This window comes from Desmodus rotundus, chromosome 2 (genome assembly GCF_022682495.2).
Source record: "Desmodus rotundus isolate HL8 chromosome 2, HLdesRot8A.1, whole genome shotgun sequence".
Taxonomy (NCBI): domain Eukaryota; kingdom Metazoa; phylum Chordata; class Mammalia; order Chiroptera; family Phyllostomidae; genus Desmodus; species Desmodus rotundus.
Genome location: NC_071388.1, coordinates 105749571 through 105775950, shown reverse-complemented (window position 1 = coordinate 105775950; position 26380 = coordinate 105749571). Strand labels below are relative to the sequence as shown.

The following is a 26380-nucleotide window of genomic DNA, read 5'->3' as shown; positions in this document are numbered from 1 at the left end:
GTGACACCTGGAGAGAGGAGTTGAGCCCTGTCAGACCCTGACTCACACAGGCTCTGGACTGGATGGAAAGTTGGGCTGTGTGAAAAGCTGTGCCCTTGTTAAGAAAGGCAGGCAACTGCTCTGAAGGAGGGTGATCTGAGCTGCCTGTGCCAGGAGACTGAGTGGCTCAGTGGAACAGCGGACCCAAACGTGACCTGCACGGTGCACCCAGAGACTTGAGTGACTGATTTGAGCCTGGCAGCTCACGGAGGACCTGGGCCAGAGGCTAGGCAACTGTGAATATTGCACCTCATCCTCTCAAAAACATAGGAAGGTAGAAATCGAAGCCCAGCCCCGCTCTTCCTGTGGCATCCAGGAAGAACAGCAAAACTCCAGAACTTGCTGAACAGGTTTAAAGTCAGCAAGAGGCTTATTCTGTTCTTTCCTCTTTTTTTTTTTCTTCCCCCAAGTGAGACAATAAGACTTGGAGTTAGGTAGGGTCCAGAGACAGATCCAAAGGGGAAGCAAAAGGCTAAGCCCAAACACTGAGAGACAACTGTCACTTTGCTATCCCATAGAGCTGGCATTTTATTATGTGTATTATATTTTTTTTCATTAATTTTACCACTTTTATTTTATCAGTATTTTTTTATTTCTCTTCCTTATGTATAGTTTACCTCATTTTATTTCTGTTTAATGTCATTGTTTCACTGGTTTTCTTTATTATCTTTATTGTATTTTAATTTTCCATTTTTCACTTCACTTGTATTCCAGTAACAAACTACTCTTGATCATGTACTTTCTATTCCGGTTATCAAAATCATATATTTCTTGTCATATTACTGTTGTTCTAGTACTATTGTAAATAATTGTTCCATACAATTTTACATACTACACAGCAACCTTCCCTGATCTTAGCCCACTTCACTTTATTCCTGAGCATTATTATTGTTGTGGTTAACTCTGTTCTCTCTCATACTACGTCTACTTTCTATCCTTTATGCTAACTATATCTCATCATCTAACCTTGCACAAGCACTCTGTTTTTTTGGATTCAGCTCATAATCTTCCTCCACTCTAACAAGAGTCTTATCTCTCATTCACCTTTTATAAAAAGTGGCCCATGGGGTGAAATATCACAGTTAACACTATACTTATCCAAAAAATCTCCTATCTCTTCTCTAATTGCTGGTACTTTAAATTCCATAAAATACTCACCCACTGTCTTAATCCATTTTGCCTACACACTGCCACTGATCACATACAAGAATAGGTGGGAGCTATGAACATCAGTATACCTGCTAGAGGAGAAAAACCACCAACAAAGGAACCACCAAAAGGTAAAAACCCAAGTACAACCAGAGAGATCACACAAACAGAAGAAATGGCAAACCTAGAGCGTCCAGATCTAAGGAGATCAAAGACACCACACTACTGAACCCAATAGAATTCCTACCATAGAAGTTCACCATACAAAGACAGCTAGCAAAGTGAAACATCAGGAAGCACAGAAACAAACAAAAAGACTCACCTAAAATGAGGAGGAAAACAGAATATGCAATGAAAAGGAATGGAAGACTCCCCATGAAAAGAGGTAAATGAAATGGAGGTAAACAAACTGTCATATATAGAATTCAAAATAATGGTTATAAAAATGGTAAAGGAACTCACAGACAGTTATAAAGAACTGAGTGAGAACTACAAATGTACGAAAAAGGAAATAGAAACTATAAACAAAAACCAGGAAAAAAAAGAACAATAAAATCTCAGAAATAAAAAACACACTAGAAAGAATGACAAGCAGGCTGGATGAAGCAGAGGATCGAATCAGTGGCCTGGAGAACAAGGTATAAAAAAATATCCACAAAGAGCAAAAAAAAAGGAACAGAAACTCAGAAAGAATGAACAGGTTGTAAGAGAACTGCAAGATAACATGAAACGTAAAAATATCCATATAATTGGGATATGAGAAGGAGAGAAGAGCAAGGGAGAGAAAACCTGTCTGAAAAAGTAATCATGGAAAATTTCCCTAACTTGAAGAGAGAAATAGCCACACAAATCCAGGAAGCATGGAGAGTCCCACGCAAGAGGAACCCAAAGAGGCCCACTGCAAGACACATCATAATTAAAATGGCAAAATTCCAACACCAAGAGAGAATCTTGAAGGCAGCAAGGGAGAAACAGGAAGTAACATACAAGTGAGCCCCAATAAGGTTAGCAGCTGACTTCTCAACGGAAACGCTTCAAGCCAGAAGAGAATGGCGAAAAATATTACAAGTAATGAGAACCAGAGGCCTGCAACCAAAACTACTTTTTTGGTTTAATTTGGTTTCAATTTAAATGGAAGGCCAAATAAGGAGCTTCCCAGACAAAACAAGTCTAAAATAAGCATTTTCTCTGACCGACCACAAGGGACTGAAAGTAGAAACCAACCTCAAGGAAAAAATTCAAAAACATTCAAATTCATGGAGATTGAATAGCATGCTATTAAACAATGAATGGTCAAGAATGACATCAAGGAAGACATCAGAAAGTTTCTGGAAACAAATGAAAATTACCTCACAACAAGCCAAAACTTACAGGACACTGTGAAGAGTCCTGAGAGGGAAGTTTACAGGTCTCCCTAAAAAAAGATAGAAACATTTCAAATAAACAACCTAACCTACACCTACAAGAACTCCAAGTACAACAACAAAGACAGCCCAGAGCAAGAGGAAGCAAGGAAATAAGCAAGGTCAGAGTGGAATTTAACAACATAGAGAATAAAGAAATAATTCTAAGGATCAATAAAGTCCAGGAGATGGTTCTTCAAAAACATAAATAAAATCGACAAGCCTGTAAGCAGACTGATCAAGAAAAAAACAGAGAGGACCCAAATAAACACAATCAGAAATGAAAGAGGAAAGATTACAACTGATACCACAGAAATACAAAGGATTGTAAGAAATTACTATGAAGAACTACATGGTAAGAAATTTGAAAACCTAGGGAAAAGGACAAATTTCTAGAAAAATATATTCTTTTAAAACTGAATGAAGAAACAGAAAGCCTGAACAGACCAGTAACACCTGAAGAAATTGAAACAGTAATCAAAAAACTCCCAACACAAAAAAGCCCTGGACCAAACGGTTTCACAGGAGAATTCTACAAAGCATTTAAGGAAGAGCAAACCCCTATCCTTCACACTATTCCAAAAAATCCAAGAAGACGGAAGACTCCCAAACTCTTTTTATGAAGCCAACATCATCTTAATCCCAAAACCAGATAAAGACACAACAAAGAAGGAAAACTTCAGGCCAATATCGCTGATGAACATAGACGCTAAAATCCTCAACAAAATACTGGTAAACCACACCCAGCAATACATCACAAAAATCATACACCATGACGAAGTGAAATTCATCCCAGGGACGCAGGGTGGTACAATATTCACAAATCAATAGACATAATACATCACATAAACAAAAGACAAATATCATATGATCATAGCAATAGATGCAGAAAAAGCATTTGATGAAGTACAGCACCCATTTATGATAAAAACACTAAGCAAAGTGGGAACAGAGGGAGTATTCCTCACAGAGTAAAGGCCATATATGAGAGACCTACAGCCAACACCATAATCAATGGGCAAAAACTAAAAACTTTCCTACTAAGATCAGGAACAAGACAAGGTTGTCCACTTTCACCACTTCTATTCAACACAGTACTGGAAGTCCTAGCCACAGCAATGAGACAAGAAAAGGAAATAAAAGGCATCCAAATTGGAAAAGAGGAAACAAAACTGCCATTGCTTGCAGATGACATGATAGTGTACAGAGAAGATCTTATAGACTCCACCAAAAAACTACCTCAGCCTAATAAATGAATTTGGCAAAACAGTGGTATACAAAGTCAATATTCAGAAATCAAAGGCACTTTTGTATACCAACACTGAAATATCAGAAACAGAAATCAGGAAAAAAATCCCATTTGATACAGTAACAAGAAAAATAAAATATCTAGGAATAAACCTAACCAAGGAAGTAAAAGACCTGTACTCAGAAAACTACACAACACTGAAAAAAGAAATTAAGGAAGACACAAAGAAATGGAAACATACACCATGCTCATGGATCAGAAGAATTAACATCATCAAAATGTCCATACTACCCAAAGCAATTTATAGATTCAACACAATCCCTATTAAAGTACCAATGGCATATTTCACAGATATAGAACAATCATTTCAAAAATTTATATGGATCCATAAACGACCCTGAATAGCTGCAGCAATTTTGAGAAAGAAGAACAAAGTAGAAGGGATCACAATACCTGATATCAAACTGTATTACAGGGCCACTATAATCAAAACACTCTGATATGGGCATAAGAACAGACACATGGACCAATGGAACAGAATAGAGAACCCATAAATAAAACCAAGTCCCTAATGTCCATTAATATTTTACAAAGGGCACAGCAGCCTAAAATGGAGCAAATACCTTCTTCAACAAATGGTGTTTGGAGAGCCGGACGGACAACTACAGGAAAAAAAATGAAACTTGACCACCAACTTACACCATACACAAAAATAAATTCAAGGTGGATAAAAGACTTAAATATAACTCATGACACCATAAAAGTCCTTCAGGAGAACATAGGCAGGAAAATCTCAGATATTCCATGCAGCAATATTTTCACTGATATGTCCCCTAGGGCAGGGGATATAAAGGAAAGAACAAACAAATGGGATCTCATGAAAACAAAAAGTTTCTGCACAGGTAAAGAAAACAGCATTAAAATGAAAATAGAACCAACTATAAGGGAAAACATATTTTCCAGTGATACCTCAGACTAGGGTTTGATCTCCAAAATATATAAAGAACTCACATGACTCCACTCTAAGTAGACAAGCGGTCCAAAAAAAAATTGGGCAAAGGACTTGAACAGACACTTCTCCAAGGAGGACATACAGAGGGTCCAGAGACATATGAAAAGATGCTCAGTAGCCATCACAGAGATGCAAATTAAAACAACAGTGAGATACCACTTCACACCAGTCAGAAGGTCCATCATAAACAAAGCAACAAACCACAAGTGTTGGAGAGGTTGTGGAGAAAAGGGAACCATAATGCACTGTTGGTGGGATTGCAGACTGGTACAACCACTATGGAAAGCAGTATCGAATTTCCTCAGAAAACTAAAAATGGAACTGCCTTTTTACCTGGCAATTGCACTGCTAGGATTATATCCTAAGAGCCCTGAAACACCAATCCAAAAGAACCTATGCATCCCAATGTTCACAGCAGCACAATTTAATCAAGATAGTAAATTAAAAAGAAATTATATTTAAAGTAAGTCCCTTCCTTCCATCAACTGCATATCATTTCAGCCCTTGCTGGTGTGGCTCAGTGGATTGAGTGCCGCCCTGTGAACCAAAGGGTTGCCAGTTCAATTCCCAGTCAGGGCACATGCCTGGGTTGTGTGCCAAGTCAGGTCCTCAGCAGGACCACACACTGATGTTTCTCTCCCTGTCTTTCTCCTTCCCTTCTTCTCTGTCTAAAATAAAATACAGAAAATCTTTTTAAAATGCATATATCATTTCAAGTTATAAAAATGGTAAAGGTATTATACTTTTGAGCCCTTACAAATATTATTATTAAAAGCTAAAATTTTCATTTCGGTGATACTAGAAATGGTGATGCCAGAGTTCATGCTTGGTTTTAGTACCATTTTCACATGCAGAAACAGGAGCAAACTGTAAGTATTAAATTAATGGAAAATGTAAAGTCACATTCCAGACAATTCATTCCCCCCAAAAGATAATTATAGCCAGTTAAAAATTTTTAGAAAAATAAACTATTGTGCTTAACAACAAGGATGTATGTGCTTTCATAAGTATGGGAAGAAAAGAGAGACACTCAAAAATTGAGAACTGTGATCAGGGGTGTCCAAGCTTTTGATGTCTCTGGGCCACACTGGAGGAAGAATTGTCTTGGGCCACAGAGTAAATACATAAACACTAATGAAAACAAAAAAATCTCATAATAGTTTGTGTAAACTATGTGTTGGATCGCATTCATAGCCATGCTAGGCGGCGGGTTGGACACCCTTGATTTGAAGACTTCTTTAAGAACTGTTAGTCAATTTTTTCAATTAGCCTCATGCCTGGAGTGAAAACATATAATGTCCATTAAAATGGGTGAGTTATACAGAAGCAGGCAGATTATTTATCTACTTGCTGCAAGAATAAATGAGATATTGAGTATCTATAATTGTTTTTTTTCAAAATTGAAATAGAAATATATTTATTTTACTAAACATTATTTATTAACAGCTATGGTTAATGTCTTTCTTTTTCATTGTTTTATTCCCAGATCCAACTACAGTGCCTGCATTCTTTAGGAACTAAACAAGTATTTGTTGAATTTGAGTTTTATAGAACAGTAAGATAACCTCCTGTTTAAACTAACATTTAAAGAAGTTGGAGCACCAAAAGATCATGCTGATAAATTTCTGGCCCATATTTTGGCAGGCCTTTAGCTTTCTCTTATCTACAGAGACTTGGCTTTTTCTTTTAACTTTATTGTTGTTCAATGTAATTATTCTCACCAAATGCTTGTAGCATAGGGGCAGATGTCATTTCTAACTCTAACGAGATTCCCCTTTTAGTCATCTTAGTGAGAGTTGTAATATCATAGGTTAAAAAGAAAAAAGCACAGAGTTCTATCAATAATGGGAGCATAGAGTAGACCCCAGAAAGTCCTGGGTAGCCCCACCGCCACCCCGGGAGGAACGGCAGCTTGCCCCAGTCACCTTCACTGCAACCACGAGCATCGAGACCAAGGCCCAACAGCCACCCACCACCCCCACCCCTAGTGCTGCAGACACCAAGCACATGACCACAGGCAGCTGCACAGCGAGCCGGGAAGGGCAGCCTCCCACTGGCAGGAACAACGTCATGGCAACAAAGTTTTGGGAACAGTAAAATGATTCAATGTAACAAAAGATATGGTTCCATCAACAGGTATGACACCAAGGAAGATGTTTTTGTACACCAGACTGCCAAAAAGTAGAATAACCCTAGGAAGTACCTTTGCAGTGTAGGAGACGGAGAGACTAGAGTTTGATGTTGCTGAAGGATAACAAGGGGCACAGGCAGCAAATGTCTCAGGCCCTGGTAGAGTCCCAGTACAACAAGGCAGTGAGTGTGTGTGCAGCAGATCGTAACCATTATAGACACTGTCCACGTGGCATGGGCCCTCCACACAATTACCAGCAGAATTACTAGAATAGTGAGAGTGGGGAAAAGAAGGAGGGATCCAAGAGTGCTCCCGAAGGACAGGCCCAATAGCAGGGCCCAGAGGCGATGATTCCCACCTTAGTAAATTTAGAAGAAACCCTATGGGCTTCGACCATAGTATTCCAACCCTCCCATGCAGGGAAAAGTGATGGAAGGTACTGACAACCAGGGTGCAGGAGATCAAAGTAGACTAGTGAGACAGAATATCTATCAGGGCTACAGAACATGATTTCGCCTTCCTCCTTGTGAAAGACAGCCTAGAGAGGACAGCAATGAAGAAGACAAGGAAATCAAGGACATAAAACTCAAGGTCAGCAGTCACCTCAACATAGGTACTGCCACAACCACAATTATGACTATGCAGACAGTCAGAAAACCCAAAACTACAAGATGGCAAAGAGACAAAGGCAGCCGATCTACCAGCTGGGAATTCATCCACTCCCCTGGATGAGCAGGCTGGGCTGAGTAAATGCCGGCTTACTATCTCTAGTATCATTAGGTTTTGTCATCCAACAAGAAAAAGTGAATATGAAATTCCAACAATAAGAAATGAACAGAAGATTGGAGCTGAAGACCTTGAGTACTTGCTTTTTGCCCATTGACAAGACAACAAGAACTACCTGTGTTATCTATGCAGCATGGTATTTTTATTATTTTTATCTCAAGACGTCTCTTTTTGGTAATAACGAATGTGTGGGTTTTTTAATTTATAGGTTTTTAAGTTGTTTGAATTTGTAATTAAAGTTTACAACTTAATTTTTTTTTTAAAGTCAACAAACCCCAAGCACCTGTAAATAAAGGTCTTAAATAATACAACAAACAAAAACCAGCACAATAGTAGGTATAGCAGATGTAGTGTACTAACATGCTAGATACCAAACACTGCCAGAGATGGGGGGGGGGGAGAAGGATAAAATGAAGAAAATAATGGGTGGGGGAAGGCCATGAAATTAAAATCTCCTTTGAAATTTAACTTAAATGTGAAAAAGACTGCAAAAAGTATTTCACAAATGAAAAAGGATAAAGAACACTTCATTACATATATATGTATATGTATACATATGAATATGTCACATGTATACACACACACAATACACTAAGGCGACACGGAGCAAATGAGTTAATAGTGAGGGGAGGGTTAATAACAATATTAACATGGCATTTATTTCACACTTTACAATTTGTATAGTCATCACCTTATTTAATCCTCAATCTTCTAAGAGAGATAATATTAATCCTACTTTATAAAAAGACAAATTAAATATGTGTATTATCTAAGGAAATGAGACTGAGCACTTAGAGGTTTTCTAACTAAATACACTGCTTTCTCTCAGTGAAAAGGCCACCTTAAGAAAAAAAAAGTGCCCGAGAACCAAGATGGCGGCGTAGGTAGACACACTGCGCCTCCTCGCACAACCAGAACTGACAGAAAATAGAACGGCAAGGAAGTCCGACACCAAGTAGATAAAAAAGAAACATTCATCCAGACCGGTAGGAGGGGCAGAGACGGGCACTGGGGCGGAGAAGACTTGCATGGCCGTGGCGGGACGGAGACTGGCGGAGTGTGGGACCAACGGGGCAGGCAGTCTGACCACTAGCAGACCCTGCGGCCCCACATTCGTGTAGATATGTCGAGAGGGCCGGACTCAGAGTGGCGGAGAACAGGGCCGGCAGAGCGGCAGGTAGCACCCCGCGGCCCCACACTCGTGCACAGATAAACCGGGACGAATGGCGGGGAGCGAAGCAGACCAGGTAACACAGGGCTCCAGCGTGGGGAAATAATGCCTCAGACCTCTGACTGAAAGAGCCGGTGGGGGTTGGGGTGGCAGCAGGAGAGACTCCCAGCCTCACAGGAGAGGTCGCTGGAGAGACCCACAGGGACCTAGAGTGTGCACAAGCCCACCCACTCGGGAACCAGCACCAGAGGGGCCCAATTTGATTGTGGGTAGCGGAGGGAGTGGCTCAAATCCGGTGGAGAGTGGAGCGGGTGCCATTGCTCCCTCTCGGCCCCTCCCCCACGTACAGCGTCACAGCGCAGCAACCAGCATTACCCCGCCCTGGGAAACACCTAAGGCTCCGCCCCTTTAAGTAACAGATGGGCCAAGAAAAAAAAAATGGCCCAAATGAAAGAACAGATCAAAGCTCCAGAAAAAATACAACTAAGCGAGGAAAAGACAGCCAACCTATCGGATGCACAGTTCAAAACAATGGTAATTAGGATGTTCACAGAATTGGTTGAATTTGGTCACAAACTAGATGAAAAAATGAAGGCTATGCTAAGAGAAACAAAGGAAAACGTACAGGGAACCAATAGTGAGGCGAAGGAAACTGGGACTCAAATCAATGGTGTGGACCAGAAGGAAGAAAGAAACATCCAACCAGAAAAGAATGAAGAAACAAGAATTCGGAAAAATGAGGAGAGGCTTAGGAACCTCCGGGACATCTTGAAACGTTCCAACATCTGAATTCTAGGGGTGCCAGAAGGAGAAGAGGAAGAATAAAAAATTGAAAACTTATTTGAACAAATAATGAAGGAGAACTTCCCCAGTCTGGCAAAGGAAATAGACTTTCAGGAAGTCCAGGAAGCTCAGAGAGTCCCAAAGAAGCTGGACTCAAGGAGGAACACACCAAGGCACATCATCATTACATTCCCCAAGATGAAACAGAAGAAGAGAACCTTAGAAGCAGCAAGACAAAAGGACACAGTTACCTACAAAGGGGTTCCCATAAGACTGTCAGCTGATTTCTCCAAAGAGACCTTACAGGCAAGAAGGGACTGGCAAGAAGTATTCCAAGTCATGAAAGGCAAGGACCTACATCCAAGATTACTGTATCCAGCAAAGCTATCATTGAGAATGGAACGGCAGATAAAGTGCTTCTCAGATAAGGTCAAGTTCAAGGAGTTCATCATCACCAAGCCATTATTATATGAAATGTTAAAGGGACTTATCTAAGAAAAAGAAGATAAAAAATAGCAACAGTAAAAATGACAGCAAACTCACAGTTATTAACAACCACACCTAAAACCAAAACAAAAGAAAACTAAGCAAACAACTAGAACAGAAACAGAACCACAGAAATGGAGATCACATGGAGGGTTATCAATAGGGGATTGGGAGGGGGAGAGAAGGGGAAAAGGTACAGAGAATAAATAGCATAAATGATAGGTGGAAAATAGACAGGGGGAGAGTAAGAATAGTGTAGGAAATGTAGAAGCCAAAGAACTTATAAGTATGACCCATGGACGTGAACTATAGGAGGGGAATGTGGGAGGGAGGGGGTGGGCAGGATGGAGTTGAGTGAAGGGGCGGAAATGGGACAACTGTAATAGCATAATCAATAAATATATCAAAAAAAGAAGAAAAAAGTATGCAAAAAGTGTATGTCTTTTAAAAACTAATGCTTAAATTATAGAACTGATACAGAAAGGAGCTAATTTGTTAATAAAAAATAAGATTTAAAAATAAACAGAAGTTATGACTTACCCATTGAGTCTACCTTCTCTCTATTTGATTTGCTTTGTGGTAATTTCTCAGCATTCAGTGCCTGAAATTTGTGCCTTGACCATTGTGTGAGATGGTCAATCATGGAGAACACAGTCTGTGTGCTAAGTTGACACAGATCAGATGCACTGTCTTGGGTACTTATATCATGCTGATCTTCATGCTTTACAACAGCCATAATTTCTTCATAAACCTGAGAAGAAATCATTTTATGGTCAATAATATGTCTACATAATATCCTTTTACTAGTGTCTAATATGTGAGACTAACCATTCAAAGGCAAAAATTTTCAAAAGAAAAAACTCACCATAGATAATAATAAGTTATCTTTCTTATCTATAGTTCAGCCAATAAAAGGTTACCCTAAAAATATCTACTGTAACAGGAACTACTATAAAGGACACATGGACAAAACCAAGGGGGAGGGTGGAGAGGGGGGAGGGAGGTGGGTTCAGCTGGGGTGGGGTGGAGGGATGGGGAGAAAAGGCATACAACTGTAATTGAATAACAATAAAAAAAAAAAAATCTACTGTAAAAGTCCTAAGTGTAAATACAAAAGTATTTTTAAATTCTTCTGTATCAGTGATTTTTAACCTATGTGCCACAGCACACTGTTGTGTGATAAGAATTTTTAAAACATGCAATACTTCACTATTTAGTCAGGGGCACTGATCTCTTTTCCCTTAGACTGTCTGATAAAAAATGACAACAGTCAACACAATATCCATCCAGTGTCAATGAATCAAAATTATATCTACCCCTGGCTGGTAAGGCTCAGTGGATTGAGCGTTGGCCTGCGAACCAAGGGGTCATCAGTTCGTTTCCCAGTCAGGGCACACGCCTGGATTGTGTGGGCCAGTTCCCCAGTGAAAGGCAAACGATCGATGTATCTCTGGCACACTGACATTTCTCTCCCTCTCCTTCTCCCTCCCTTCCCCTCTCTCTAAAAGTAAATAAATAAAATCTTCACAATTTTATCTATTTTTTGGTCAGATTGGCAAAAAACATATTTTTTGGTGTGCCGTAGAATTTTAGTAATTAGTTTATGTATGCTATGAGTTGAAAAAGGTTGAAAATTACTGTTCCAGATTATTCACTAAATTATAATGAAACTATTTATAAACTAGTAGCAAAAAAACTTGAAACAATATTTCAGAGTATCCACAAAATCAAGCCCCTAAATTTCAGAGTAATAGAAGGGCTAAATATAAAATCAAAAGGATTTTTTAAAATGTAGGCAATATGTTCATGACATTGGATTAAGAGAAGGCATCAAATAAAAGGCTTAAAATTCAAAAGTTATAAGAGATTAATAAATTTGGCATTTACATATAAAATTTCTCCATGGTAAAAGATATAAACAAAGGTTAAAAAGAAAACCACTAGCTAGGGGATATTTTTGCAAGATATGACTGACACAAATTGTTATCCAAATATATACAGAAGTCCTATCAATTAATTAAAAAGGACACACACACCCCCCCAAAATAAGTAATGGATATGAACAGATAATTTATAGAAAAGTAAAGCAAACGGCCAATGAACAAAAATACTGGGAATAATAAAAACAGAAAGTAAAAAATAAGCTGGGGTTTTTTTTACCCATAATACTGCCAAAGATAAATCTTAAAGATTTTATTTATTTATTTATTTTCAGAGAGATGGGAAGGGAGGGTGAAAGAGAGGGAAATATCGATGTGTGAGAGAAACATCAACCGGTTGCCTCTCACACATCCCCAACCAGTGAACTGGCCCACAACCCAGGCACATGCCCTGACCGGGAAGCAAACTGATGACCCCTTGGTTTGCAGGCCAGCACTCAATCCACTGAGCCTTACCAGCCAGGGCATACTGCCTAAAATTTAAATGTTTGAAAGTATCAAGTACTAGCAAGTACATGGGAAATGGATAGATATATGAACTGCTGGTAGAACTATAAATCAGTTTGAACATTTTACAGTCTCTAATTAAAATTTAAATGTACATACCATACATAAGAATAGCCATGAAGCTCACCATAGCATTGTTTGTAAAAGCAAAATATTAGAAGTAATCATTATTATCACAGCAATAGTTAAATAAATTATGGTACAGTTATTAAGTGAAATTATATGATGCAGCACTAATAAAACAAAGGGTGGTACACTGCTGTTAATTAATAAAAGAAAGCAAGTTACAAAACAATACCTACAACAGGATACCATCATAAAAAACAAAACAAAACCAACTGCATTAAAAAAAGCCATGAAAAATGTATATATCAAATTAATAACAGTACTGACCTCTGAGGATACAGGATTAGGATGGTAGTCAAAAGAGTACACTTTGAACTATTTTGTATAATTTGAATTTTTACATTAAGAACATAGAATATGCTGCTTATCCTATTAAGAATAATCAATTTTTAAATGCTGTATGTATGTGGTTAAAAAATATTATAAAATGAATTTGAAAAAATTATCTTTCTTCTACTCTAATTCATAGTAACACTCCCCACGAAAAAACACTATCAATAGTTTCTTATGTATCCTTGTCAAAAGTTCTGTGCATCATCTTTGGGCATATATAATATACTTTCTAATTTTCTGCACTAAGCATTATATAATTTTTTGATAATTAAAAAACTAGAGGATACTGTAAACCTTTATACATGTACATACATAGCACTGATCTACATTTCCTACTAATATGTAGCCTTTCTAATACCTTGGACAAATGTACAAAGAAAACCCAGGTAAAATGATCTCTCACCTCCTGCTGATCGTCTTGATTACCACCCAACAAGACATACACTAGAATATGCGGGAGAAGATATATGGTCACCTTGAAATCATGCTTCATCATTATGCTACAGCAGGTGAAGATTTTACTGGCAAGATCATGCCGAACCTGTAAACTCAAATGGTTGAGAGTGAGTGAGTAGTTTTATACATTTTATTCTTTAATTAATGTCAAAGAAAAACATGGGAGATTATTTATTAGTGCAAAGTGGGTACCCTCTTACAGAGTGAAGCATGTGCACTCAAGCAGGGAAGATTTCACATGGCCACTTCTCTCCTAACTGTAAATACCTTGAAGTGCCTGAACTAGATCTCTATAAGGCAATATAGCTACCTGGCCTGCCAACTACCTCAGCATCAATGGACTTCCCCACTTATAATTCATTTTTTAAAATTATATTGTACTGATTAGGCTATTACAGTTTTCCCAATTTCTCCCCCTTTGCCCTCCTCCACCCTGTACCCCTCCCTCAGGCCATCTCCCCACCAGTGTTCATGTCCATGTAAGTTCTTTGGCTACTCTATTTCCTATACTGTACTTTACATCCCCGTGGCTATTCTGTAACTACCTATTCATACTTCTTAATCCCCTCACCTCTTTACGCATTCCCCCACAACCCTCTCCCATCAGGCAACCCTCAGAACACTCTCTGTATCCATCATTCTGTATCTATTTGCTTAGTTTTCTAGATTCAATTGTTAATAGATATGTATTTATTACCATTTTATTGTTCATAGTTTTGATCTTTTTTTAAAAATAAGTCCCTTTAATATTGCATATAATAATGGTTTGGTGAAGATGAACTCCTTTAGTTTTTTCTTGTCTGGGAAGCTCTTTATCTGCCCTTATATTCTAAATGATAGCTTTGCTGGGTAGAGCAATCTTGGTCATAGGCCCCTGCTTTTCATGACTTGGAATACTTCTTGCCAATCCCTTCTAGCCTGCAAACTTTCTTTTGAGAAATCAGCTGACAGTCTTGTGGGAACTCCCCTGTATGGAACTAACTCATTTTCTCTTGCTGCTTTTAAGATCTTCTCTTTATCTTTAAACTTTGGCTTTTTAATTATGATGTGTCTTAGAGTAGGCCTCTTTGCATCTATCTTGTTTGGGACTCTCTGTGCTTCCTGGACTTGCATGTCTATTTCCTTCACCAAATTAGAGAAGTTTCTTTCATTATTTTTTCAAATAGATTTCCAATTTCTTGCTCTTTCTCTTCTCCTTCTGGCACCCCCATGAGGTGAATGTTGGACCTCTTAAAGTTGTCCCAGATGCTGTTTCTACTATCCTCATTTTTTTGGCTTTTTTCTTCTTGTTCTTCTGATTGTTTTCTGCTTCCTTATGTTCCAAATAATTGATTAGATTCTCGGCTTCATCTCCTCTACGGTTGTTTCACTGTACATTGTTCTTTATTTCAGTTAGTGTACCCTTTGTTTCTAACTGGATCCTTTTTATACTGTTGAGGTCCCCACTAATTTCCTTGAGCATCCTTATAACCGGTGGTTTGAACTCAGCATTTGAGAGACTGCTTATCTCCATTTCATTTAGTTCTTTTCCTGGAATTTTAATGTCTTTAATTTGGGCCATGTTTCTTTATCTCTGCATTTTGTCAGCCCCCCTGTTTGTTTCTATATATTAGGTAGAGCTGCTATGACTCTCTGTCTTGGTAGCGTGACTTAATGTAATAGGTGTCCTGTAGGGTCCAGTAGCAGAACCACCCCTATCACCCAAGCTGGGTACTCGAGGTACACCCTTTGTGTGGGCTGAGTACCCTCCTCTTGTAGTTCAGCAATAATTAATGTTGGCAGGTCAATAGGAGGGATTTACCCAAGCAAGTCAGCTGCAAGGGCTAGCTGTGACCACTGACCACCAACCTTCCCCCTGTGTGCAGGCTCAGCTGTACAGGGTAAGGAGGTGGTGCTCCAACGTGGTCTGTAGCTGTCCACTAGGTGCACAGGATCTGGGGTTTCCTTGGTGCAGCTGGCCAAGGTCAGGGCTCTCCAATGTTCTGCCCTGGGCCACCCTGCATGAGCAATAAAGCAATCTAAGATAGCTGCTACTTGTGCTGAGGTTAGAGATCTCCAGGCAAAGACAAGCTGTGAATCTAGGCTGGCTGCTGCTAGTGCCAGGCCTGGAGCCACTTAGCAAGAGGTATGGGCACTGGGGGCTCACTGAGACCTGGTGTTGCTTATTTGATAGATTTTAGGAAGTTATGAAGCATGAGCCAAGACCAGCCATTCATATGGAAAAGTCATGGTTTGGGTGGGCCTGTAAGTTGAGTTGGTCAGAGTCCCAGGGGATCTCCAGGGTGGGCAAATAGTGTTAGCCAGGTTGATGGAGTCAGACATGGCACCCTCCTCCTGGCTCTGTGGCTCTCTGAGGGGGATTCAGAAAAGAGACACTGGCCTCTGCCTCCCTTTCTGTCTGGGAGAAAGCTGTCCCCCAGCTCCTACCTTGATGCCAGACACTTCAGTTCCTCCCTGTGTGCCATTGGTGCCTTTCAACCTGCTACCCAAGGGCTAGAGCTCAGAGGGAGTGAGTCTGATTAAGTGTGTGTGGGCTCTTTAAGGGGAACTGTTTTGGACTCCAGAAGTTTCCTCTGCCGACTCAGTCACCACTGGATTTCGCAGCCAAAAGATATGGGTGTTATTTTCACACAGAGTGTGTGGTATGGGGGGCCTGGTGTAGAACTGGGAATCCTTGCTCCCAAGATATCCCTCCCAAATTTTTATCTACCACATGGACATGGGACCAGCCCATTCCACGTCTCTACCTGTCCTACCAGTCTGGATGGATGTCGTTTCTTTAATTCCATTGTTGTCAGACTTCCATTCAACTCAATTTCTGACAGTTCTGAGTGACAGCTGTTGTATATATTAGCTGTAATTTTGATGTGGTTGTGTAAAGAGGGGAGCTGTGTTTACCTATTCTGCCATCTTGACTGGAAGTCTGAATGAATTTCTGCAGTTCATTCTTTTTATTTAATGTGTGACCTAGAATTTTTTCTTAATTATTTTACTGTTGTTCAATTACAGTTGTCTGCATTTACCCACCACCAGTCCCCTCTACTCCAGCCAAACACACCTCCTTCCCTTGCTTCCACCCCTCCTTTGGTTTTATCCATGTGTCCTTTATAGTTGTTCCTGAAAACCCTTCCCTGTAGTTCATTTTTTAATGCACCATGTTTTGTTACAGATTAACGTCCCTAATAACAGAATATTTTACTTAGCTAACGTTAGGTTTATTGTATTAATTCCCTGAGCACAAAGATGAATAAAGTAACCAAAAAGTATGCTCTGAGCCAGCATATTAAACATAAGGTTAACATATTTCAATAAGTAATAAATGGTGATTAACTACAGGAAAAAAAATAAATAGAAAATTAAATTACTTGGTGTTAGAGTCAAATTTTATTAATATGACCTTACACTTAATTTACTCACATTAATGCTCTCTTATAAAATTTTACAGGCTTTCCTTCCTCAAATATATATACGACACTTAAAAAAGAACCCTGGCTGGTATGGCTCAGTGGATTGAGCACCTGCCTGTGCACCGAAAGGTCACCAGTTCAATTCCCAATCAGGGCACATGCCTGGGTTGCAGGCCAGGTCCCCAGATGGGGCTGTGCAAGAGGCAAAGGATAGATGTATCTCTCACATATCCATGCTTCTCTCCCTCTCTTTCTTCCTCCCTTCCCCTGTCCTAAAAAATAAATAAAATCTTAAAAAACAAACCTAAAAATATTCCAGAGCTGAAATAATTACATTCAACATTTCACATATTATATTTTCACTATGTTTATTTCAAAATGAGAGAAACTTTATTAAAATTGTCTGATATGAATTTTTATATTTTAACACATTAACAGAAATATGATTTTTTTTTAAACTTGTGCATTTTAAATATTCATTTAAAACATTTTCTTAGAACACAGAGTACCTTTTTGTCTGTGGGCATGCAGAAATTCATCATATTAGAAAAACATCAGAAATATACCTCTATTTTTTTCATGAAATTTCATTCTTTAAAAAATCTTTATTTTTATTTTGGAGCAAGTTCAGATCATGTTCTTCTTTTAGAAATAACCGCTAATGGATACTATATCTTAATTATGTAATAAACACTGATAAAGCATTAAATTCCTTTTAAACAGTATTTCACAACTTAAAAAGAATAGACATTTTACAAACACATGAAGACATAGTAATTTGATAAAATAATTAACTTTTTACTCAGAATCTGTTATTAGTAGCAACAGAGAAATTGTTACCTTTTATTAGTACATATTTTCTTAAAAAATTTCGATCATTATCACTACAAATATTTCAATGCCTTCTGTGTGTACTATGCATTCAGATAGATATTCTCATTTCCTTTAGAATTTCTACCCAAGTAACAAATTCTGAACAAAATTCTCTTACCTTTGTTATAAGATAACCTGCCCAAGATGCTGACCATTCTGCAAAGTTATTACCTAATTTACTTAAGTAAATTGGCTTCTTTACTCCAGACCAATCTGTTGACTTCTGAGAACTCTTATATCTGTAATTTTGAAAATTTGTGTATTAAAAATATATATAATTATATATCCATCTGTTAAGATCTATAGTAAAAACATCTTAAGAAACTACCAACTCCTTTACTGACTACCCCACTACTGCTTTTCCTTTAATAAAATGTAGTTAAAGATACTACTTTTCCTATATTCTTTTTGTTTACTGATTGATTTTAGAAAGAGAGAAAAGAAGAGAGGAAAGAGAAAGACAGAGAGAGACATCAATTTGCTGCTCCACTTATTGATGCATTCACTGTTTGATTTTTGTATGTGCTATGACTGGGGAATGAACCTGCAACCGTGGCATATCAGGAAGACGCTCTAACCAACTGAGCTACCTGGCCATGGTTTTCCTATATTCTTCTTAATGGTGGAGTAGAAGGTCATTCTTAAAACATGCCAAGTACTTCAAAGGATTCTAGTGTGCCTCCTCTCCTTCAATGTTCCTTTCCGATCCTTTGAAATCCCTTCTTATCTTTGTAAGAAAGATCTTTTCCTTTGAGCTTCAAGCCACCCATGTATACTATTCTCTACTCCTCATTAAGGTCATCTACCAAACTCCTTGATTACCAAACTCATTAATAACTTTAGTACATTGCTCAGTGTTTTCTTTCTTCCCCAAACCTCACCATTCTGGATGACTTCATCTAATCAAACTTGAAACATCTCAATGACTTTCTCTTATACTCCTTTGTCAGGGCTCCGTTGCCAATACAAAGAAACTTTGTCACTTCCAAAATGAACTATTTAAACACCTTACTCTATGGATAGTTTCCCAAATTTCCAGTTCTTCCCAGTTACTCTAACACACCTGTTCTCTCAATGAGATCTTCTGTCCCTTGACCCAGCTAAACTCACCTTATTTATAATACCTTCCTTTTGTTCCCCTTTCCCTAACCAGCTCGGTTTCCATGGTCCTTTACTTCAAGCACTTTCTTGGTAATATCCTCTACCTACTCCTCTGCCACAATGTCTCTACCAGCTGTACTCTTCTGTGAACCTCCCAACCTTGAGTCAATCTATGATATCCAGGCCACTGCACAGATAACTGAAAATCACTCAACCACTTATGAGATTAGTACTATTATATATTTTTAATTTTCTACCTCAGTGGACCTTTCTAAGCTTTCCTTATTATCTCTCTCTTCTGTTTTCCATAATGACTATTTCAAATCATCACTCCATATCACCTATACCAACTCCATTGCACCAATAATCTCATTTTCTATACCTTTCATTTCATGGAGAAAAGAAATCATTGCTTTCCATAATCACATTCATAAACATGGCTGAGTTATAGCCATCATTTTATTTTCCCCTATTACAGAAAAAAATATTTTACTTCCTCTAGATCTAATCCCCCATTAGGGATATGGCTACCATTCTGGATGCTACTCAGAGTCTTTATATCAATTACCACTTCTCTTTCATAACTTCAACATGATCCTTTCTCCTCAGCATTAACATTTAAGCATGTTCAAGTAGCTCTCACCTTACAACTGCATGTGTGTAGCATTTTGTGAGGGGAACGGGTTCCTTCTCAATCACTAGGTTAGCAAATGACAAAAATAATAAATGAGTATAAACCTATACTCAAGGTCTCTAGCAAACATTATGTATTTCGCTGTATTCTAAACTTCTAAAAATTGAAAAATCCAGTAATCTCTCAGTTAACCATCACTATTTTGAATCATCATGAATGTAATTCTCCCAGGGGTGTCCAACATTTTGACATCTCTGGGCCACACTGGAAGAAGAGCTGTCTTGGGCTACATATTAAATACATTACAACACATAATCACAAAAAAATCTCATAATATTTTAAGTAAATTTATGATTTTGTGTTGGGCCTCATTCATAACCTTCCTGGGCCGCATGCGGCCTGGCCACAGGTTAGACACCCCTGCTCTGGATGATTTTACCAAGTTTTATAATTAACTTAGCTAGAAAACTACTAATATTAGGGTACAAGCCAGGTTTTACCTGGCCACAACCAAATATTTTTCCAAGAATTATTCTGATGGCAACTTTGAATTGTAGTCAGTCTATCTAGTTCTAAAAATCAAATCTCCCAAACATAGCCATCCTTTAATCCAAGTTAGTGATTGCACATAAATAGCTCAATTGAAAAAAATTAAAGGAGAATATAGACGTTTAACTTTAAGGCAGCAAAAACAAAAATACGCTTTTAGGAAATTCTTTACTTCTCCCAGGCCCTCTTAAGTCCAAGCTATAAAGGTGACCTATTGATTAATCAGGTATCTTGGTGTTTTATACAAAAGCTTTCAAACAAATGTGGGTCACCTCCATTAATACTGCCTGCTACCGACCTCTTTTTTTTTAAGAAGTGACAACTTCAATGAGCATATGACAGCCAGATAAATCTCCTAACATCCACCATTGAGAGAGCATCTGAAAGGTTCCTTAAAGCTCTTGGATATAAAAGCAGAAGGGTTAGAATTCTCATGGTTTTACTAAGATTACTCATAAATGACCACTTAAATGTTGCACCTTATGAAAGAATAACAAGTAGGCAATGTTGGCTTCTCATGAAAAATTTAATTGAATATCAAGTAGGCAAAAATGTTAGTTTCTTCTTCATATGAAATAAGCAAGCAACCCTACCCCTTTCAAAAAAAGCAAGGAATTTATTCAACAAGATGGGATGGAAAAAGCATTATTATTGAGTATCAATTAAATATTAGGCACTCTACTAAGTACGTTTTTAAAGTATCTTCTTTATTTCTAACAATGATTATTCAAGATGAATAAAACTACCCACATTTTCAAGATGAAAAAATTGAGCCTTGGAAATGTTTAGTAACTTGCCCAAGACATCAGAGCTCAAGTGCAGAGCCAAGATTCAAATTTAGATCTATGTGACTCCAAAGGCCATAAACTTTAAACTAGATCACAGAAACTCTTAAGCATCTATCTATATAGGCTGTAAAATATAGAATACAGAATTAAAAGTATGAAATTCTCAAAAAAGAAAAAACAATTTTAACTGTAGAATTTTTTACATATAATAAACTGCATCTCTAAATAATGCTGTTCATAAATAAAAATGATGTTTGAAAAGTTTCTAAACATAAAAAGGTATCTAGCAAATAAGTATGGAAACTTAGGGGCTTTTATAAAGAATTTTACTACAAGGCTAGGCATGGTTCTAAAGCTCAAAGAAGTAATTTATCCAAGGTCACATATCCAATTAGCATGTGACCTAGACTATGTAAAATTACAGTTGCTAAATAAAAATAATTTAAAATGTACATTTCAATCAGTCTTAACAAAGTTATTAAAATTGGAAAAATGATTTAATAATATTGTTTTAGAAATTGAAGAAGAGACAGTTCACATGCCGGCAGCAGCAGATCTTCTTCCTAGGTCTACCATGGTTCAACTGGGGACTCTGAACCTCAATAACAAGGTTGTGAAGACAAGAAAAGAAGTGAAGAGAATCCAAGTTTTGGTTACCTGAAAATTTGACAGGGGTGTTGGCAGACTGAAGTCAAGAAAGATTACTGAAGATGCACTGATGAAAAAACAAAGAGGTGCACAACAACTGCTTAAAGAAATTCATGCCATGATGAAACCTGATATAGTAACTAAATCTGCTCCTGGTGATGATATCAATTTTGAAAAAATCTGCAAAAAGCCTGACTCTACTGAGACTGAAAGAGCAACTGCCAGATTAGCAATGCACCCTCTTCTGAAGAAAAAAAGTAGATGTGTTAAAAGTTGCTGTCAAAACCTTTAAAGATTCTGCAAGACACAATGACGCTGAAGTTAAGTCATCAAAGAGTGTTTCAGAACAAAATCATCCTACGTACAACTCATGCCATTTAGTTACAGCATAAAGGAACTATTATCAGTGGGCAAAAAGACAAAGAAACCAAATTATTGGCAAAGAAACCTATAAATGTTCAAAAGAAAAAACAGCCAAGATGAAACATGGACCCAAAACAGTGGGTATTCCAAATTCTCCATCAAAGCCTTCTGAAAAGAATTCCATAGTTTCCTCTGAACTCCAGAAAACATCTCCTGACCTAAAAATAAAAACGTTATGGCAAACCAAGAAAAAAAGCAAGAGTGCAACAGTTTACTTGGTACTAAAACTGATGGAGAAGAATTACATGAAGAAAAGGAGTATTATGATGATAGCACAGAAGAAAGGCTTTTACACTCTTCCATATCTGAGGATAGTGACAGTGGGGATGATGTCTTTTTTTTTTAAGATTTTATTTATTTTTCGAGAGAGGGAAAGGGAGGGAGAAAGAGGGAGAGAAACATCAACGTGTGGTTGCCTCTTGCACATCCCCCACTGGGGACCTGGCCCACAACCCAGGCATGTGCCCTGACTGGGAATTGAACCAGAGACCCTTTAGTTCTCAGGCCGGTGCTCAATCCACTGAGACACACCAGCCAGGGTAGTGATGACTTGTTTATTGGGAAAGTCACATAGACACGGAAGAAGGAAAAGTGGTTGTCATTCTTCAGTTTTGGAACAAAAATCCTGCTAAAAAGTGTCCCCTGAAGAAGATATACTTGTAACCTGTCAGGATAGAATAACCAAAAAATAGCCAAGTACAGAAGCAAGAAAGTGTGAATCAGTATTTTCCCATATTTTATCTGGATCTAAAACCTCTAGAAGAAATTACAGAGAACAGGCTCTGAAAAGCAACACCCCAGGTTTTCAGCAAAATGAACCTCAGCTCGAGGATCAGTTTAAGAATGCACAAAGAGGACCTGAGAGGGCAGACACAGCCGCCTCAACATCCTTCATGGGACGCAAACAGGAGGCGGAAAGAACAGCAATCTAAAACTGCTCTGTTAGGGTGGGGCGGGGCGCAGGGGGGACTACATTTGATGATTGATTAGTACCTCTTTTTGTGAACTTTTCCATATAAAAATTTTTTCTCCTTTTTGTTTTTACTAGTCCATTATTTAAATTCATATTTGAATAAGTCTTTTAGAGCAGTTATGTAATGAGTTGCTTGCTGTCTTTATTTCTCTTTTTTAAATGTATTCAAGTTATGTTTACATAAACCTTCCATAAATCAACTACATAAATTGGTTTTTAAAAATATGTCCAGTTCTGCCCAGTGTGACTCAGTTGGTTGGAGCATCATTCCATAACTGAGGGCTACAGGTTCAATTCCTGGTCGGGGCACATACCTAGGTTGCAGTTCTGTTACCTGTCCTGGCATGTCCCATCCTGGTCGGGGCATGTCTGGAAGGCAACCAATCAATGCTTCAATCTCACATCAATGTTTCTCTCTCTCCCTTCCTCTCTCTCTAAAAAAAGCAATGAAAAAATGTCCCTTGGGTGAAAACATAAAACTACGCCCAGCCCTGACCAGTGTGGCTCAGTTGGTTGGGCACTGCCCCTCAAAGTGGAAGATCACTGTCTCAATTCCCACTCTGGGCACATGCCTGGGTTGTGGTTCAGTCCCAGTTGGGGCATGTACAAGAGGCAACAGATCAATGTTTCTCTCTCACATCAATGTTTCTCTCCCTCTCTTTCTCTCTCCTTTCCCCTCTATCTAAAAATAAATAAATGAAATCTTAAAAGAAAAAAAAAAAAAAGCCCAGGCTGTTCCATTTATAAAAGTATTTTGAGATTATAACTCTCACATTTTCTCATTTGTACTTATCATGAAGTGTATTTCACTGGTATAGGACTGTATTTCTTTGCCTCAAAAATAAATGTTGAGATATATTTAAAATAATGGAGAAATATGAGGAAATTGTAGCTATTTAAAATAGATCACCTTTGCTAAAAGTTGTTCTTGTTAGCAAAACTAAGATTAAAGTAGTAGTGTTTATTATGGGTTATACACATAATAAGTTATGCAAGTAAATATAACTTTTATTATAGGTTTTTAAAAAGTAGAGGAAAAAAAATATCTTCATGAGGAGAAATTGGCTATGGTTGAAAATCTCTTACCTTTAACTGGGCTTACTAAAGATTTTGAGGCTGACTTTAAACTCTTAAATTTCTATATTAATTACACCTATCATAAGCTTCAACACATATTCAGCTGAAAGTAGCTTCTTCCAAGTACTATGACAGTTTAATTTTTTTTAAAAAATCCTTTTAGCTTCAACAAATATGCCTAAATACTTAAAGTTATAGAATTTAACCAATGAGTAAACTGTACTTACATTTTTCAAGAATATAAACATAAATCACAGTGGAAAATACGTATTAGAACATATTTTTTAAAACTTTGAATGCTAAAATTATATGAAAAATATAATTAACTTTATAAAGTTAAAAACCATTTTATGAATAGTTTTAATGAGTCTACCAACCTAGTATTTAGATGAGGTTCCAATATTTCCCGAACGTGCTCAGGAAATTTCCTCCATAATTGGTGACCTGGGCTGTCAGTTGGCATCTCTCTACAGTCATAAATAGAAAGTAACTCCTACAAACGCATATTTTACATTTGTAAACCCACAGTGAAGCAGATACATTTTTATATTCATCAACATTCTACACATTATCATTATAAAAATATACAGAAAAATACTAGAATTATAAAATTGGGGGGTTAGGACATTTGAAGTAAGCATTGAAGTAAATGTCCTAACATTTACTTCAATGCTTAGACATTTACTTCAATGCTTAGAATCATTTCGGTTGCAAAGCTACGGTAGTACTTGAACATGCAGTTTGTGTTCTATGTATAATATGTATTGAAATATGAGGTTTTGAGCTACTTGGAAGAAAAAGAGTAAAACTTTGTGTATTTGCAGAAGTGTAATTCTTGGCATCTAACCTTATTTGAATTTTAATGAAAGCAACTACAAATCCAAAAGAGTTCAAAAATTCCAGATATTTAAATTTTACATATAAAATACTGGTTCTTGGCTGGGTAGCTCAGTTGGTTAGAGCATCATCTTAATACATCAAGGTTGTAGGTTCAATCCCTGGTCAGGGTACATATAAGAATTAACCAATGAATGAATAAATAAGCAGAACAGCAATTTGATATTTCTCTCTCTCTCTGCCCCTACCTCTCTCTCAAAACCAATTAAAAATAAAAATAAACATAAAATACTGAGCTTAAAATTTTGAAAAAAAAAATACAAATATTAAAGACCAATTTACTATTCAATCCTAGGAATTAAATAATTACATTTTACTGTCCTGAAAATAAAACAAATGGGATTTTATACAAGAAGAGAAAACATCTTTCTCTCTAATATCAAACTTCAAAACAAGACAATTATGTTAGGGTATTATACCTTCCACCATATATTACTCTTTCTTTCCAATTCCATTAAAAATGGCTATATGCAATAGATTTTTCCTAAAATTTATAAAATATAAGTACTGTCTAGCAAAATATGTATTTTGTACTTATATTTAACACTGTATTTTTTAAATAAAAGTAAGGAAGTATTTGAAAAGTTCAAATACAGAAACGTCCAAAACTCACTTTCATTTAACTTTAAAGTGTGATAAAAATTTTATTTGAAGCCAGGTTTTTTTAATGTTTGGAAAGTTGCTCTAGCTAACAGAAGCTCTCTTCATCGACCTCTAATGACAGACTTAGTAATTCCCCAACTCTTTGGTTTCAGGACCACTTACACTTAAATATACTGGTATACTTACAATTGTAGACCTTGCTTCATATTTCACTGAGAAAACAGAAGCAATCAGGAAAGACCCTACACCTTCCATGCTCCTATTTACCCAACCTGGCAATATGAGCATCAGTGCCCACATGCTCTTTCTCGCTTGTTACTACAGATGAATTGTTTTTGCTGTTAAGGTTACCCCTTTCACTTCCACACTATATCCCACATCTTTTTACCTACTTAAAATAGTATTACATTAATTATCTCCTATATCATCACTTTTCTCCTCTCTGCTGAATTGTTTCCAAGCAATGTATAAACATACTGTTATTTTTCCCATCTTAACTCCTCTTTCCTCCCCAGCCACTCTCATTCTTCTTCAACAATCCTCAAAAAAGTTTCTGTAACTTCTCTACTTCCTCTCTTCCCACATGTTCTTAAAAATACTCTAACAAGGCTTTCAATACTCCACTGACATTGCTCTTATCAAGGTCATCAATGACCATTATGTTACTATAGTCAAGTTAATTATCAATCCTTAAGTTATCACACCTGTGATCAGCATTTAATTCGGTGGATTACTCCATACTTCTTGAAACACTTTCTTATCTTCCATAATACCACATTCTCCTACCTTATTGGGGGTTATTTTTCAGTTTTCTTATTTGTTCCCTCCTCTTCCAA

At 37.5% G+C, this 26380-nt stretch overlaps 1 protein-coding gene and 2 pseudogenes across 4 annotated transcripts in view; 2 read left to right on the top strand and 1 right to left on the bottom strand.

The window, feature by feature from the left end:
* The window catches only part of ATR (ATR serine/threonine kinase), a 134575-nt gene that overhangs the window by 40686 nt on the left and 67509 nt on the right, over positions 1–26380 (bottom strand). For all 4 annotated transcript variants that reach the window (XM_053918513.1, XM_053918511.1, XM_053918510.2 and 1 more), the window contains 4 exons: positions 24422–24537; positions 17970–18090; positions 13519–13656; positions 10750–10960 (listed from right to left, as the gene is read on the bottom strand). In XM_053918513.1, coding sequence (XP_053774488.1) covers positions 10750–10960; positions 13519–13656; positions 17970–18090; positions 24422–24537 — 586 coding nt within the window. The remainder of the gene's footprint in view (positions 1–10749; positions 10961–13518; positions 13657–17969; positions 18091–24421; positions 24538–26380) is intronic.
* Positions 6698–9955, top strand: LOC112320432 (Y-box-binding protein 1 pseudogene; annotated as a pseudogene).
* On the top strand, positions 21241–22787 carry LOC112320665 (serum response factor-binding protein 1 pseudogene; annotated as a pseudogene).